Here is a 17,836-nt window from a genome sequence, read left to right as displayed (position 1 = left end):
AGAGTGCACTAGCAGATAAGACTAGAGGTTACAAAAATAGTAAAAAGACAGAAGTAAAGGCTCTGTATCTAGCATTCGTAACAAAGCAGATGAATTGACAGTGCAAATAGTAATAAATACATTTGATCTGATAGTCCTTACCGAGACATGACTGCGAGATAACAAAGACTGGGACCTGAATATTCAAGGGTACATGACATTTAGGAAGGACAGGAAGCTATGAAAAGGTGGAGGAGTAACTCTGTTAATTAAGGATGACATTGGTACAATAGAGAGAGATGACCTTAGTTCTGGAGTTCAAGATGTAGAATCAGTTTGGGTAGAGATGAGAAATGGTAAAGGTATGAAGTCACTTGTGGAAGTGGTTTATAGGCCCCCTAACAGTAACCACGTTGTAGAACAGTGTATATAGGATGAAATATTTGGGGCTTGTGAGAAAGATACAATGTTAATCATGGGTGATTTTAATCTACATATTGTTTGGACAAATCAGATTGGCAAAGGTAGCTGGGATGATGAGTTCATTGAGTGTTTTTGGGATAGTTTCTTGGAACAGCACATTCTAGAGCCAACCAGAGAGCAGGCTATACTAGATCTGGTACTGTGCAATGAGACAGGATTATTAATGGCCTCATAGTGAAGGTGCCCTTAGGTAGCAGTGATCATAATATGATCGAACTTCACATTCAGTTTGAGGGAGAGAAGTGTTACTCTAAGACAAGTGTTTTAAACTTAAAATAAGGGCAATTATGAGGGCATGAAGGCAGAGCTGGCTAAAGTAAACTGGCAAATTAGGTTAAGGGATAGGTCAGTAGAGATGCAGTGGAAGACATTTAAGGAGATATTTCAGAATACTCAGAAAATATACCCCCTGTGAGAAATAAAGACTCTAAGGGAATGACGCTCCATTTATGGCTAACTAAGGAAGTTAAAGATAGTATCAGATTGAAAGAAAAAGCATGTAATTCTGCAAAGATGAGTGGCAGGTCAGAAAATTGGGCAGAACGTAAAGAACAGCAAAGCATGACTGATAGGTTAACAAGGAGGGAGAAATTAGTGTGCAAGAGAAAGCAAGCTAGAAATATAAAAACAGATAGTAAGAGTTTCTACAGGTATTTAAAAAGGAAAAGAGTGGGTAAAGTGAATGTTGGTCCTCTAAAGAGTGAGTGTGGGGAATTAATAATGGAAAATAAGGAAATGGCGTATAAATTGAACAGATATTTTACATCTGTCTTCACTGTAGAAGATACAAACAACATCCCAGAAATAATTATGAGTCAGGAGATGAAAGGGATGGAGGAACTTAAAACAATTACAATCACCAGGGAAAGTGTACTGAAAAATAATTAGAACTAAAAGCTTCATCCTAGGATCTTAAAAGTAGAGGCATTGGTTTTAATGTTCCAAAATTCCCTGGATTCTGGAAAGGTCCCATCAGATTGGAAAATAGTGAATGTGACTCCTCTATTCAAGAAAGGAGGGAGACAGAAAGCAGGAACTACAGGCCAGTTAGCATAAATCTGTCATAGGAAAAATGCTGGAATCTATTATTAAGGAGGATATAGCAGGGGACTTAGAAAATCTCAATGTAATCAGGCAGAGTCAACATGGTTTTACAAAAGGAAAATCATGTTTGACTAATTTATCAGAGTTCTTTAAGGAAGTAATAATGTGGATAAAGGGGATCCTGTGGATGTGCTATACTTAGATTTCCAGAAGGCATTTGACAAGGTGCCACATCAAAGTTTACTGAGCAAAATAAGAGCTCATGGCATTGGGGATAACATATTAGCTTGGATAGAGGATTGATTAGTTAACAGGAAACAGCGAGCAGGCATAAATGGATCATTTTCAGGTTGGCAAGATGTGATGAGTGGAGTGCCCCAGGAATCAGTGCTGGGACCGCAACTATTTACAATTTATATCAATGACTTGGATGAAGGGACCGAATGGTTGCTAAATTTGCTGATGACACAAAGGTAGGTAGGAAAGTAAGCTGTGGAGAGGACAAAAGAAGTCTGCAAAGGAATATAGATAGGTAAAGTGACTGAGCAAAAAATTGGCAAATGGAGGATAATGCGGGAAAATGTGAAGTTATCCACTTTGGCAGGAAGAACAGTAAAGTAGCATATTATTTAAATGGAGAGAGATTGCAGAACTCTGAGATACAGAAGGATCTGGGTGTCTTGGTACATGAATCACAAAAGTTTGGTATGCAGATACAGCAAGTGATTAGGAAGGCAAATGGAATGTTGTTGTTTATTGCAAGGGGAATGGAATATAAAAGTAGGGATTTTCTGCTAAGGTTGTATAAGGTGTTGGTGAGACCACATCTGGAGCACTGTGGACAGTTTTGGCTTCTTTTAAGAAAGGATATAAATGCGTTGGAGGCATTTCAGAGAAGGTTTCCTCAATTGCTACCTGGGATGGGGAGTGCGGTTATCTTATGAAGAAACGTCGGACAGTTTGGGTCTGTATCCATTGCAGTTTAGAAGAATGAGAGGTTGATCTGATTGAAACATATGAGGGGACTTGACAGGGTGGATGTTGAAAGGATGTTTCCCCTTGTGGAAGAGACTAGAACTAGGGGACACAGTTTAAAAATAAGGGATTGCCCATTTAAAATGGAGATGAGGAGAACTTTTTTTCTTTCAGAGGGTTGTGAGTCTTTGGAACTCTCTTCCACAGAGAGTGGTGGAGGCAAGGTCATTGAATATTTTTAAGGCACAGGCTGATAAATTCTTGACTAGCCAGGTAGTCTAAGGGTATTGGGGGTAGGCGGGAAAGTGAAGTAGAGATCAGCCATGATCTTATTAAATGGCGGAGCAGGCACAAAGGAGCCGAATGGGCTATTCCTGCTCCTAATTTGTATGTTTGTCAATTTTCAGTTAACTGATTTATGTTAGATTTATGCTGAAACTTTGCTATGTATAAACTTCCTCGATTGTTTACAGTGCTTTTGAGATAGATCTGCCCAAATTCACTACTACTCACTTATACAGCTCTCCTCCCATAAAAATGACAAGCTTATGCGCGTTTCCTAAATTTATGTCAATTATGCACTGCTGTAGATCCACACCCCAAACATGTAGGCACCGAAAATCACCATGTCTCATTTCTCGGCCACCAGTTATGTTTGCCATTGCAACACATCCGACTACAACCTCAGATTTCATCATTAGGCCCCTTCCCTTCCTCCCAGCCCCTTGGATGCCCTGAACTTCACCATCCCTTTTTAAGAACAAAAAATGCCAAATTTTCAGCTCTCATGACTGAGCAAAGATTATGACCAAATCAGAGACCAAATCATGGGTTAAAAGTGGGTAAGGAGGATCACATGTCTATAACAGATTCAGCCTAATTTTCTGTCTATTAAAATTCATGGCAGTAAAATTGAGAGAGCTGTAAATTTACCCTTACACTACAAAGAATGGTCAGTGCTAGATAAAGACACACATACAGCTGAATGTTGTTATCCCTCCACCGGGAGTGATGGCAGGCGACAAAAATGGCGGCAGCCACGCGCCACCACACTGCTGCGATCTTCTGTCTGGTGGCTCATTATTATATGCAACGCGGTGGCCCCCCCCCCCCTCACCCCACAATCACACTCTGTCATCTGAGGCAGGAGCTGGCGGCTTTTTTAAAAGGCTGCCAGCCCTGCAAACAATTCCAAAGATGCAGAGTTGGCCCCTACCCCTTTCCCCTATACAAAATATGCAGAGTTCACCCCTTCCGCACCCCCGTTGCCGACAGAGCAATGCAGAGTTCACCCCTTCCACCTCTGTTGTCAATACATGATTAATGGATGCAGAGTTCCAAACCTCCCCTCATTTCTGGCTACCAAAATTTAATGCAAATGTCTGAGTTTGCTACAAAAACGAATAAGAGCAGGGTATTACCTACCAACCTTTGCAGGCACCAAGGACTCTCACCTTGGTGGCACCAGCTTTTCAAGAACGGGAACGTGAAGGCACATGAGTGCCGCACATCGAGTTGAAGATTGGAAATGGCTGGTAGGATCGTGGCAAATTCCATTAAAATGTATGCAAACAGATAATTTCAATATTTAAAACATGGTCCCGCTGCAGAGCGGCAGAGGTGCCGCCACGGCTCTTCCCAGCCACCGAGAAGATCGGGCGTGGCAATCCTGGCGTCGGGCTCGGGCTCAGTGGCAGGCGGCTGCTGCTCCGATCTCCCGGCCATCCCCCCCCATCCCCCGCCATGGAACCCAACGTCAAGCTGGGAACAAAATCCAGTCCATAGAGTGCATTTATATTTGACAGGAGTCAGTGAATTAATCACCATCAGCAGTTAATGAGCCCAGGCAGTAACTTTGGAATGAATTAGTTGTGCACACAGCTGGAGAAACATTGATTGAATAGCAACAAAGATATCTGTACTACAATGGGTAGTGAAGATAGCAGGTCTTGGCAAAGTCTTACCTTTTATGTTAACCTGCCCGAGCTTAGTCCATGATAATCTGCAGGTGAGTATTGAATATTTAATTACATAGTGAAAGAAAATCAAAACATGCTACAAATTAAGACAATGAATAATAATAGACTTTTCTTCCTTGTGATTATGTTTTTTAGCTTTATGATGGACAGAATATAAACAGCCCGTTAGTTGGCACTTACTGCGGCTCTCAACTGCCACCTCCCTTTGTTTCCTCCAAAAATTTCCTTACTGTGAGATTCATCACTGGCTTCTCAAACGAATTAGCTGGCTTCAATGTAACATATATAGCCAATGATTGTAAGTCAGATAAGTTTAAACAATAATAGAAATGTCTGGTTATTTCTGCATGTTAATAAGGAATGGCATTGTATATATACTAATTAGAATATAGCCTTTAGCAATTGTATCTTACAAACATTACTAGCAAAGTGAAATACCTAAATCTCCTTGTAACTTAAATGAAGATGTTTTTGTTCAGAGTAGAATGTAGATTAGCATCTTGCAGTATTATATAGACAAGCACACTGGTTTTTGACAATTCTTATCACTATGAACCTAGCTATATATTAGATAGAGGTGACATGACCTTATTCTCTAATTTCAGTCCCATTTGCTTCCTCTCCTGAATACATTACAATACAGTTCCAAGACCACTGGAAATCTTCAGATTAACTTCTTCATTTTTGACCTTACATAGTGTTAGCAAACAATCAACGATGGAATGGAGGAGGAGAAAGAAAAGGACAGTGGGATAGATTTTATTTCAACGGCTGGGGTCCCAGTGATGGGCTGGAAGGCGGTTGGGGGAGACGCTGCCATGGCCATTTGTCAGACCCTCAGCCGAATTCAATAGCTGGTAGGCTGCCTACAATCGGGGTTGCCATTCCCTTTAAGGGGCAAGATCCCACCCAAGAGCTACCGGCCAATCAGAGGGCTGGCAGCTCAGTAGCTCCAGCAGTGCCATGGGGAGCGGTAGCCACTGCTGGTACTGCAGGAGGCCTGGAGCAGCAGCAATGGAGGACACCTCAGGAACCAGGTAAGTGGGTCGGGCTCACCAGAGGCAGTCAGGAAGGCCCCAGCAAATGAGGGAGTAGGGGTGGTGGGGGTTTTTCAGAAGTGGGGGAGGGGCCCTCTGTGGGACACAGGGCGCCCGATCAGGGAGGCCTTCCCCACCCCAAGCCCACAGGGAGGACGCCAGCTTTTACTCGGCGGCCTTCCCACATGGCAGAGGACCCCCCAACAGCGGCAGGAAGAGGCCCTTATGTGGCTCTTAATTGGCCACTTAATGGTCTCACTTGGCCTTCTCCGCCCATGGTAAAATTAAATGGTGTTTATGAAGGCGATGGGCACTCCACCCCTGCCTTCTCTTCCCCTTTTATACCACCCCTGCCTCCCAGCCAGAGGGCTGATAAAATCCAGCCTAGTGCAGCAAATCCTGACATTATCCTCACTTACAGCACTCAAACTATGGCTGAATTTTCCTTTCATGTCTGAGGGCCCTAATCTTAGCTCTGCCATGGCTGATTTAGCATAGCTGAGGGATTGAACCTAGGGATCTTTTTGGTCTGCCTAGGTGAGTACCAAGCTATATAGTCCATCTAACCAGGGAGCCATCAGACGACCTTCCAATGGCACACTTTAAAAAATAGAAATTGAGTGGTTAGTGGTGCACCCTCAATTTGTACTGTTTCAATCCATGTTCTATTGGGCAAGGGCACATGGCACTACACTTTCACTAACTGGAAACCTTATTTAGAGACCAGGAGAATCGTTGGTGTATTAAGTGGAAATTTCAAACTGCAGCACTAGGGCAAATTGTAGTTAAGGCATGTTGGGGTTGAATTTTCACTGTGGTTCTACTAATTATCTGCTATAACTTTGGTGGGAGATCGTGAAAACCCTAGAGAAACTTATAAAAGCTGTTAATCCCATTTCTCCAAGGTTTCTGCAGATCTTTCATCAAAGCTGCAGCAGACAATTGGGAGAACTGCATTGTTGGGAAAGAGAATAGGGACCAAACCCATGCCATACCAGAAGTGGGAGTGCTCGAAATGGAAGTGTATTCCATTTCTAAAAATCATTCACCTGAATAAGCAGATAACGCACCCTCTGATTTTGCTTAATTTAAACAGTACTGCTCCTTTAATAAAAAATTACAAATTGGCAAATGAACAAAACAAGATATATCCCTATCCAGATTGAGCAAGTTTTACTTGAATCGTTTTCCATAGTATTTGTGCAACAACTTAATTTTTGTTTCAAACTGAATTTTGATAGTGCATTGGTGCCACCTGCTGTTTATTATCACAATGTCAAGGATTTTTTTTCTCCTGTCTGTGATAATCAGCAGAATTCCGTTTTAATTTTATCAAGTAATGTGATTGCAATATTTAAAATTGTTAGTGAAATTAAGAAAAGCCAATGCTGAAAGGAAACTTCTACAAAGATAATTAGTTTGAAAAAGTACCAAAAAAATCTTATTAATTTTGTCTGCAGTTGCATTTTTGCCAATCTATTCATTTGTTTATTTTTCCAGTACTATGTGGCGGAGATTTCAATGCTACTAACACACCTCAGATCATTACATCTCCTGGTTACCCGCATGATTATCCACCCCTCACCACATGCCACTGGACCATTGATGCTCCTGCTCAGGAACAAATAAGAGTGGCAGTACAGGAATTCAATTTACCAGCCAAACCAAACTGTACTCTAGAGTACCTGGAGATTAAAGATTGGCCAGAGGTCAGAGATATATATATTACTTATATACTGTATTAATGTATCATATACATAGTGCACTATTCAGGATTCAGGGAAAAATTAGCCTGAGTCCCTACATTATCAGTTCTCATACAATCTTTGCATTTCGGAAAAAATTTTATTCACACCTCTTGTTTGCACTTTCTCTCCTTGTGGCATTCTCTCATCCATTCTGTTTTCTTTAGAACATTCTCTTGAGGAGAAAATAGTTAGTTGTGGCTCACTCTTTCGAGGCAAAAAGTCTCCTGTTTGGTTTGTCATGTTAAAAAAAATCCAAAAAACAAAAAACCCCAAAAGATAAAGGAAACTGTAAATAATGTGAGCTGAATGTTTCCTAAATGCAGCTTTTTTATAAATTCACATGCAAGCTGTCCACACCTCTACCAGTGCACCTGCTCCCCCCAAAACTGCAGGTTTCATGGATGCCTTAATTCCAGGTTCAGCCTTCCTCTTACAGTAGTGGCTGTGCATAGTCTCAGCAGTGGCCACCACTCCCGGCGGCGCTGCTGGGACTAAGAGCTGCTAGCTCGCTGATTGGCCGGCATCCTCCAAAAGGCAGGACATCCTGCCTCAAGGAGGTGGCAGTCCTGCCCAAGACCAATTAAGGGCCTGAGAAGCAAAAAATCCTGGCCTGGCTCCCCAGGCTCGGCGGAGGCAGGCTCACCACCATCTTTTCAGCTGGTGCACAGTGCCTCCCACCCAACATAAAATTCTGGTCTCTGTTTCTCTCTCCACAGATGCTGCCAGACCTGCTGAGTGCTTCCAGCATTTTCTGTTTTTATTTCATATTTCCAGCATCTTCAGTATTTTGGCCTTTGTTTGCTATATAGAATGGATTTGATGCAGGGTAAAGCCCCTTTTATTCAGCTCCAACTCGGAGGAGTACCACCTACTGTACCAGTAGGGTATTTTCATATTTCATCAGACCTCTCTGAGCAAGTCAATTAGTGCTCAATTAAAACCAGCTTGTTGATGTTAATTTTGTACTTAGACCACCCAAGTTTATATATTTAAAACCCTTAACAACACCAATTACAGGAAACATCCATCATATCAGTCTGAGATGGATCTGAACTTGAGTCTCATAAGTTGGAATGAAAAGAAAGAAAATAAGAAAGCTTGAATTTATATAGTTTTATTCATGTCCTCAGGATGTTTGCACGTATGTGACCACTACCAAAATACTTTTTGAAATGCAGTCACTGTTGTTATGTAGGGAAATGCAGCTACCAATGTCCCACAAATAGCAGATGATAAATGACTAGTAAACATGTTCTTGTGTTGGTTGAGGGATGAATGTTGACCAGGATATCAGGAGAATTGCCTACTTTTCTCAAATAGTGCCATAGCATTTTTCCAATCCACCTGAAGAGGAAGATTACTCTCACTTTAACATCTCACCTGAAAGGCAGCTTTCCTGATACTGCAGCTCTCACTTGAGTGGTGCACTGAAGTGACAGCCTGGGGTATATGATCAAATCCCAAAGTGACAGCCAATACTGAAGTGAGCCTTTGAATTCACAATCCCAAGTTGATTTATGAGCAAGAGTGCTACCATGGAGCCAAGGCTGACCGTACTGCAATGACAGTGCTAAACCAGGCTGACACTACGGTATACTCATCCACCATACTATCGAATTCTCTCTACTACTTATTTTCAGTTTATTAGTATATTCTCAGAGACAGGAAATTCTGATACAATATCCAAACGATAATTTGGCTTTATACTTTACACCAGGAAAAGTAAAATTCTTTCTGGCCTTTAGCGGGAAAAAATTGATATTTTGATATTTTCAATAGAATCAATACAGAAATTTCACAAGACCTTCGTGATACCATGAAATTATGTCTGTGAGGGGATGACTGCATTGCTGCAATCTTTTCAAGACAAATATTTTAAATGTTACCAGGAACTGGAGTTCATCTGGAGCACGAGCATTATGCAATATTTCATAGATTCAAACCTTCTACATTTATGTTTAAAATTATTCATTTTTCTCATTTTAGAGCGATTTTGGGCAGATTCATCGATTGTGTGGCTCAAATCCAACCGCCCCAGATTTCTATTCATATGGCCGCACAATTAAGATCGACTTTGCATCAAAGGCATACCAGAATGGAAATAAATTCAAGCTAATGTACGAGGTTGCAGGTAAATCCTTGACTCTTTTCCCTTAATTAATGCATTGCCAAAATTAATCCTTTAAAATGTTAATCCTCTTGTCAATCTCCTGTCTCCTGAGGTTCTTAGCAAGGCGTCCCTGTATCCAGCGTTGTTTGGGTGCAATTGAAGGGAAATATGTTGCATGGTGTATTTCCATATTTTGGCCTTCGGTATAACAGTTATGCACCTGAGGTCACATCTGACAGAAAATGCTGTCAGGGCAGACAGCCAATGGAATGGTTCTCTAACCAATTTTCCACCCCACCCATCCAGATTGCTGGTTTCCCAGTGCAACTTCATGGATATCTGGCCTTCCTCATCTTGAATGACTTAGAAAAATTGTTGTTTCAACATAGTATCAAGTTCAGCAAAGAATGTTGTCACTGAGTGCACTTTACTGTATTAAAGCCTCCTCATATCCACAGTAATTTCAATCCTCATTAACCTAACCTAACAGGGACTTTCCAGTATTAATTGTATGCTCAAAAACTTTTCAGTCACTGACCACGCCCCACTGAAACAAACAACACTAACGCGACAGAGTGTGTTGTAATAATATGTGAGCTACATTTACACAACTATTCTGTTTTATTCAATCGACTTTAATTTCTTAATATTTTCAATGTACATTTCTTTTCCTATTTTGTATTGTTTCTACTGGTCTGTGGCTCATATTTTCGTGCCAATTTGACATAAATCTGTCCCACCCTTCCCCTCTCCTGCAGACGGGGACCACTTTAAAAGTTTTGATCAGATTAGGTTGACCTGTGGCAGTGCTACACCAGATCTTGAAAAATGGAGTCCCTGACTCTTCTCTCCCCGTATATTGTTGACCTAATAGGAATCGGCAGAGACTCTGGCTCTGTCCTCACAAGGACAACTTGGAAATTAGGGCTGAAGACTGGGATACCAGATGAATTAATGGCCTTTTGGTAGACACCCTCCTCTCAGTAGACTCGTGTCTCTTGGGAAAAGGCTGCCAAACAACTGTCCATTTCTGAGGCCACCCTATCTACTGATAGGTTAAATTGATGTTTCATGTAACATTTTATGTTTAAAGAATTTTTTAATATAAATTAATCCTTAAACTGCAGGTGGATTTTGGGAAAACTCCTGTCTCCCTGAAGTTTTGCCTGTATACAGTTACACACTGACATTGAAATAAATATTAGCACCGTTATAAAGCTAATCAGTCATTATAACCAGCTTCATTGCTGTATTATTCCTAATCTACCAATTTAATTAATTAAAAGACAATTTTACATGGTTGTCTCTCTTTTCTAATTGTCACTCCTCTTCCCTGATCTGCTTCAGCCTCATTTTTCTCTCTTCACCAATTTGCTACATTAATTTTCTCCCTACTCCCCAGGCAGAATTTTTATGCCCTGATGGGTTTGAGATGAAGCGGGAGGATGCGAAAATAGCAAGCGTGCCGGTTTTATGTTGCCATTGCCATTCCTACTACCGGTGATTTTGTTCAGGACGGGGGAAGGTGGTCCCCAAAAACCCACCTGATTTGGAAATTTGGCCAATTAATCTTGTTAATGAGCTTATTGCTAGTTTGGAATTGTGAAGGGTGTGCACGGTTTTCACGCTCGATCAGGCACAGTCCAGGTGCATGGAGGAGACAGCACAGAAGAGAGCCAGTCATGGTGACACCATCAACTTAGGTGGGCCCATGAAAAGGGAACACAGGTGGGAGGGACACTCAGCCATTGGCATCCAGGTGCCATCGGGTGTGCAGAAGTTACAGAGAGAATTGTCTGTATGCGCTCAGGCAGTGGAGGGCTTCATGACCCTCCTGGAGGGGGTTAGGATTCCAGAAATTATTGCGAGTGTAGTAAAGCACAAGTAAGGCAACAGCTGGTGATGGGATTACTGTTCCCAGATGCTGGGTCAGATGGCAATGTGGATCAACATCCTCAGCATCAGAGGCAGAGCCCCGGGCATGAGGAGGGCAGAAGAGAGGGACGAGGGGCAGGAAGGCAATGGATGGCATACCCTCAGCATTGTGTGTACTGCCAAAAACAAAGCTACCTGAACATGTTGGAGTACCCGTGCTGCAGGAGACTGCGCCTATTCAAGCAGATAGTCACTGAAATTTGCACCCTCGTAGCAGAAGACCTCACACCTCGCAGCATTACTTGCCATGCCCTGCCAGTAGCCATCAAATTCACTGTGGCCTTGAACTTCTTCACCTCTGGCTCCTTCCAAGCATCAGCTGCGGACTTTGGTGGCATCTCGTAAGCGGCAGCACACCATTGCATTTCGCAGGTCACTAATGCCCTATTTGTGAAAGCTGCCCAATACATTCAATTTCAGACAGATGGGGCCTAGCAGACATAGAAAGCAGTGGGATTCACCTCCATTGATGGATTCCTGCAAGTGCAGGCATCATCAATTGCACCCAAAGAGCAATTAAGGTGACGATAGAGCGGCCAGTGAAATTCATCAACAGGATGGGCTTCCACTCCCTCAATGTTAAGCTGGTCAATGACCACAACAAGTGCTTCCTGCATGTGTGTGCTCGCTTTCCAGGCAGCTGCCATGACTCCTTCAAGCTCCAGCAGTCCAGGGTGCAGCAGCTCTTCATTCCATCCTCCAAACTTCTACAATCTAGGGCACAAGGGATGAAGGGATGGTCAATCATTCCACCACATGGCACAGAGGTGCTACAACCATAGCCACCTGTTCACAAGGACCAACGTCGAGCAGGCCATCGGGTTTCTGAAAATGTGGTTCCGTTTTCCTGGACCAGTCGGGTGGCACCCTGCAGTACACTTCTACAAGAATTTTGTGCATTGTGATGGTTTGTGCACTGTCAATAACATGGTTTTCCAGAAAGGTGAGGACCTTGAAGAGGGTGAGGCCCTGGAATGACACATCAGAGGAAGAGGAGGAGCGGGAGGTAGAAGAGGAGGAGGAAAAGGAAGATGTAGAGCAGGGAGTTGGCCAGGGCTGTGCAGGCCTAGAGTGTCTCATTATGATGGCATCAATGTCAGGGAGCAGCTGATCCAGGCATGGTTCAGCTGAGCCCTTCCAACCCAGGAGGACTGAAGGCTCTGGAACTCACTTTGAGCTGCCTGTGAGAAGACTTCCATTGAAGACGCAGCCTTGAATGGATCCATTCCTTCCACCAATGAAGCATGCACATCTCCAGTGATCTCACTGACCCCTCCAAAGACCTTTGCATCCCTTCACCACTTCATCCCTCTTTTCCAGTTTTCTCATTAAAGAATTGAAGCTCACACATCTGGCGTCCTCTGTCAATATTTACAGTGTGTTCCTAAAGTAACAAAGTGCACACTTCCAAGTGAAGTTATCCCCAGTGAACCACTCTGTGCTTTGCCCAATGCATCGGCCTCTGCTTTTGGCCACTTCTATGCATTGGTCCCCTTATGGCCTCTGATGAGTTGGAGGCTGTTTGCAGCTGAGATATTCATGGCAATCATCCTCATCATGAGGTTGCCGGTGGGGGCATCTCCAGAGAGTCCTTCACTGGCGTCAGTGCAGGGACAGCCTCCATCACAGGGCCCTGCCGCATAGATGGTCCCTCTTTCAGAGTGGCCAAGATGGCCGACGATGATGATGGCACTCCATGAGGGGAGGCTCCCTTATCAGCATTAGTGACTGCCTCAGGCCTTGGATGGCGTTCCAGATGTTTGGAGGAGCCACCAGCTGGGGTGCAACTGGCACCCACTCCATGCATCTTTACGCTATCAGTGCCACTGACTAATCCATACTACAGGGTGCTGCATGCAGTCTGTGCATGTCGATGCAATGCTTCTGCATCCACTCCTTCATGGGATATAAGTGTCGCTGGCCAGGCCTGCATTTATTGCCCATCCCTAATTGCCCTTGAGAAGGTGGAGGTGAGCTGCTTCTTGAACCGCTGCAGTCTATGTGGGGTAGGTACACCCTACATCTCCATGAGGTTGGCCACTCTTTCAATGGGGGAGCTCATGCGTTCAAAGTCCTAAGCTATAGTGGCACAGATTAGTTGAATGGATTTCTCCATCCTCAGCCCATGACCCCACACGGCCTGGGGGATCTCTGACATGTGGGTGCACATCTGTTGTTGCTGGCCTAAATAGATCCTCCTTTCCTGTGACCCCCGAGGACCTGCATCAGCACCCAGCTGAAATATGGCTGTGTCTGTCCTCCATCCTCTGAGGGGCCTTCCCACAGCTGCCTCTGCCTCTTTCACCTCCTCCTGCTCATTAGTGCCGTGCTCTTCACTCTGTGTCACCCTATCAAAATATGCATAAGGACCCACCAATATGAGTGTATCTTTGCTGGTGCAAGACAAGCTTGTAAGATGTAATGGTGCTGTCTCGGTTTATTGCAATGGCCCCGGTGCTGCAACTCTATTCAGGTGTTCCCCCTCCATGACAGCCCTGTGGGAGTCACAAGAAGGAGATCATGAGAACTAGCCTGTGACAGCAGTAGCCTCTGCAATGCTGTAGCTTCCCAAAGCAGCTGGGTCCTTGGCATGCTATCAGACGGGAGGAATGCACTCCAACCCCTTCATCTACAGATTGCAATATCTTTTCACCCTTTTCTCCAGCTATGCCCATTTCTCTATCCTCCACTTGGTCCTGTGGGGTCACCCTGGCAATTTTCATCACTGCCTCTTCAATTGCACTCATGATGGTGAGCTGGGCACTCCACCTGCAGTCACTCCTCTCTAGCATTGTATGCCCTTTTCTCCTGAAAGGTGTCCAAACCGCCATCCAGTTTGCAGCCCATCTCTATGAAAATCACAAACTGTGACTACTTCCCCAGAGGCCTTTATTGACCTTTACCTTATGGACCCCTTTCTCGTGAAGGCATTGTCTGCTTGCTGGGTTATTGCTCTAGGAGTGACCTTTACTGTGTGAACCTTGTCCATGAGTATCACCACCCACCCCACCCCCACCCCCACCCCCACCCCCACCACCATTTAATAGAGGCCATCAGAGCCAAGCCTAGCACTGTCCTCACTTGATACCCAATGCATGCACATTTCCAGCAAGGATTGCTGGATATTGATAAGGAGTAGGTTTCTGCCACCTTTTGCCTGGGGCAATACGCCCATTGTAACACAGCTTCTAGTGCTCCATGTGAGGTCAGCTAAGTTAGCAAAGACCTGGAACAAACTAAATATATTCTATTAGAACTATTGTCAACTGTTCTCCATAATTTTTTAAAGTTTTAATTATTTAACTTACCTGTTCTTCTTCTGCCCCTGAACTGTGTCATCCATTTGTAGTTTTACTGGCTGGACACCGAGTGCTGCTTGAGTGCACAGAGTGTGAGGAAGGGAGTTTGGGAAGTGAGGGAGTTCAGTAAGCAGGGGAATTATAAATTAATTAAGAAAAATCAATTTAATTTAATTGAGAGAGAGAGAACGAGCGAGCAGGACAGTTCACGGGAAACAGTAAGGGAGGAGTGGGGCTAGCTGCTGCTACCGCTGCCATCAATCTGCCGACATTCGGAAAAACAAATTGAGGTGTGACACCACAGGGAAGCTGTACGGGATGATTGGCTTGGTGAGACTTCATAGCTACAAACAGCGTGAGAGGGGAGAGAGAGCAATGAGGCACAGGAAGCTAGTCAGTGAGTACCTAGTAGGTATTTTCTTATTTTCTTTTTTCTGCTGATTTTCATTTTTCTCTAACATTTAAGTCTATCTACTAAGTAGAAGCAAGTCAGTAGATAGTTACTCGTTTTTTTCGTTCTATTTATAACCATTTTATTGTGTTTATTTAACTTACAATTTTAGTGCAGTAACTAAATAATTCAAAGCATGGCAGGTCTGATCACACCCATCGAATGCACATCCTGTGCCATGTGGGGACCCCTGGACCCTACCCATGACCTGGACAGCTACATGTGCAGAAAGTGCCATCAAGTGCAAAAACTGGAGCGCCGAATCTTGGAACTCGAGGAGCAGCTGGTGTCACTGAGGTGTATTTGCAAGTGTGAGAGATATGTGGATAATGTATTTCAGGAGGTTGTCACCCCACAGCTTAAGAGAGGACAGGCAGAGAGGAACTGGGTGGCTGCCAGACAGACAAGAAGGACAAGGCAGGTAGTGTAGGACTCCCTGGACATCATCCCACTTTCTAACTGGTTTTCAGTACTGAGTACCGATGGGAGAGAGGGATCCTCTGGAGAGTGCAGTGAGAGTCATGACCAGAACACCATGGGTGGCTCAGCTGTGCAGGGAGGGAGGAAAAAAGATAGGAGATCAATAGTGTTAGGGGAACAGACAGTTTTTTCTGTGATCACAGACGTGATTCCAGGATGTTAAGTTGCCTCCCTGGTGCAAAGGTCATGGATACTACCAAGTGGCTACAGAGCATTCTGGAGGGCGAGGGTGCACAACCAGAGGTCATGGTCCACATTGGTACCAATGATATAGGTAGAAAAAGGGATGAAGTCCTGCAACCTGAGTTTAGGAAGTTGGGAAAGAGATTAGCAAGCAGGACCTTAAAGGTAGTAATCTTCGGATTGCTCCCAAGGCAATGTGCGAGTGAGTGTAGAAATAGGAGAATACACCAGAAGAATGCCTATAAAATTCTAACAGGACTAGACAGGCTAGATGCAGGGAGGATGTTCCCGATGGCTGAGGAGTCCAGAACCAGGGGTCACAGTCTCAGGATACGAGGTATGCCATTTAGAACCGAGATGAGGGTAAATTTCTTCCCTCAGAGGGTGGTGAACCTGGGAAATTCTCTACCACAGAAGGAGTGGAGGCCAAGTCATTAAATATATTCAAGAAGGAGATAGATATATTTCTTAATAACAAAGGGTTCAAGGGATATGGGGAGAAAATGAGAACAGGGTACTGAATTAGACGGTCAGCCATGATCTTTTTTGAATGGCGGAGCAGGCCCAAAGGGCCGAATTGCCTACTCCTGCTCCTATTTTCTATGTTTCTATGCAATGCATGGCTGGAGAGATGGTGCAGGAGGAAGGGCTTCAGATTTCTGGGGCATTGGGACTGGTTCTGGGGAAGGTGGGACCTGTACAAGCCAGATAGTCTGCACCTAAACAGGACCGGGCTGAATCTCCTTGCAGGAAGGTTTGCGAGTACTGTTGGGGATGGTTTAAACTAGATAGGCAGGGGGATGGGAACCTGAGGACAGTTTCAGATAGGACGAATTAAGAGCAGGGAACAGGAGGTAGAAAAGTAGCAAATGACTCTGAAAGACAGAAGAAGCAAAGGTTAAAAAGTGTGCAGCACAGGAATTTGTCAGTGTTAAAGGGTATTTATTTCAATGTAAGGAGTATAGTAAATAAAGCCGATGAGCTGAGGGCACAGATAGACGCATGGCAGCATGATATCATTGCCATAATGGAAACTTGGCTTAAAGAGGGGCAAAAATGGCAGCTCAACATCCCTTGGTATAGAGTTTTCAGGCAGGATAGAGAGAGGGATAAAAAGGAGCATTATTAGTTAAAGAATCAATTACAGCTGTAAAGAGGGATGATATGCTAAATTAATCATCAAATGAGGCCATGTGGATTGAGCTCAGAAATAAAAAAGGGGCAGCCACACTACTAGGAGAGCCCTATCGATAGGGCCTATCAGAGATGTATGACGTAACTTATGCATGAATGCAGAAGATGTGGGCAGGGTTCTTAATGAATAATTTGTCTCTGTCTTCACAAATGAGAGGGCAGACATTGTAGTTAAAGAGAAGTGTGAAATATTAAATACGATAAGCATAATGAAAGAAAAAGTACTAGAGTGTCTGACATCCTTGGAAGTGGATAAATCACCAGGGCCAGATGGATTGTATCCCAGGCTGTTAAAGGAAGCCAGGGAGGAAATAGCGGATGCTCTGAGGATAATTTTCAAATCCTCAGTGGATACAGGCGAGGTAGCAGAGGATTGGAAATCTGCAAACTTTGTACCATTAAAAAGGGTGCGAGGGATAGACCAAATAATTATAGGCCGGTCAGTCTGATCTCGGTGGTGGGCAAATTATTAGAATCAATTCTGAGAGATATGATAAACTGTCACTTAGAAAGGCACGGATTAATCAGGGATAGTCAGCATAGATTTGTTAAGGGAAGGTTGTGTCTTACTAACTTACTGAATTTTTGAGGAAGTAACAATGAGGATTGATGAGGGTAGTGCAATGGATGTTGTCTACATGGATTTTAGTAAGACATTTGACAAGGTCCCACATGGCAGACTGGTCAGAAAAATAAAAGCCCATGGATTCAGGGGGGAATGTGGCGAGTTGGATCCAAAATTGGCTCAGTGACAGGAATGGAAACCGGATTCCAGTGGCATTCCACAGGGCTCAGTGTTGGGACCCTTGCAGTTTGTGGTATATATTAATGATTTGGACTTAAATGTGGGAGGCATGATTGGGAAATGTGCAGATGACACAAAAATTGGCCGTTTAGTTGATAGTGAAGCAGATAACTATAGAGTCCAGAATGATATCA

At 43.8% G+C, this 17,836-nt stretch overlaps 1 protein-coding gene across 3 annotated transcripts in view; it reads left to right on the top strand.

The window, feature by feature from the left end:
- The window catches only part of cubn (cubilin (intrinsic factor-cobalamin receptor)), a 403,204-nt gene that overhangs the window by 363,764 nt on the left and 21,604 nt on the right, over positions 1–17,836 (top strand). For 2 of the 3 annotated variants that reach the window (XM_068013303.1, XM_068013322.1), the window contains exons 53-55: positions 4,596–4,758; positions 6,998–7,206; positions 9,232–9,376. In XM_068013303.1, the coding sequence (XP_067869404.1) occupies positions 4,596–4,758; positions 6,998–7,206; positions 9,232–9,376 (517 nt within the window). The remainder of the gene's footprint in view (positions 1–4,595; positions 4,759–6,997; positions 7,207–9,231; positions 9,377–17,836) is intronic. The other variant, XM_068013312.1, reaches the window with a different exon arrangement.

This window comes from Heterodontus francisci, chromosome 2, assembly GCF_036365525.1.
Source record: "Heterodontus francisci isolate sHetFra1 chromosome 2, sHetFra1.hap1, whole genome shotgun sequence".
Taxonomy (NCBI): domain Eukaryota; kingdom Metazoa; phylum Chordata; class Chondrichthyes; order Heterodontiformes; family Heterodontidae; genus Heterodontus; species Heterodontus francisci.
The sequence above is the reverse complement of the archived record's forward strand: the minus strand, read 5'-3'. Positions and strand labels throughout refer to the sequence as shown.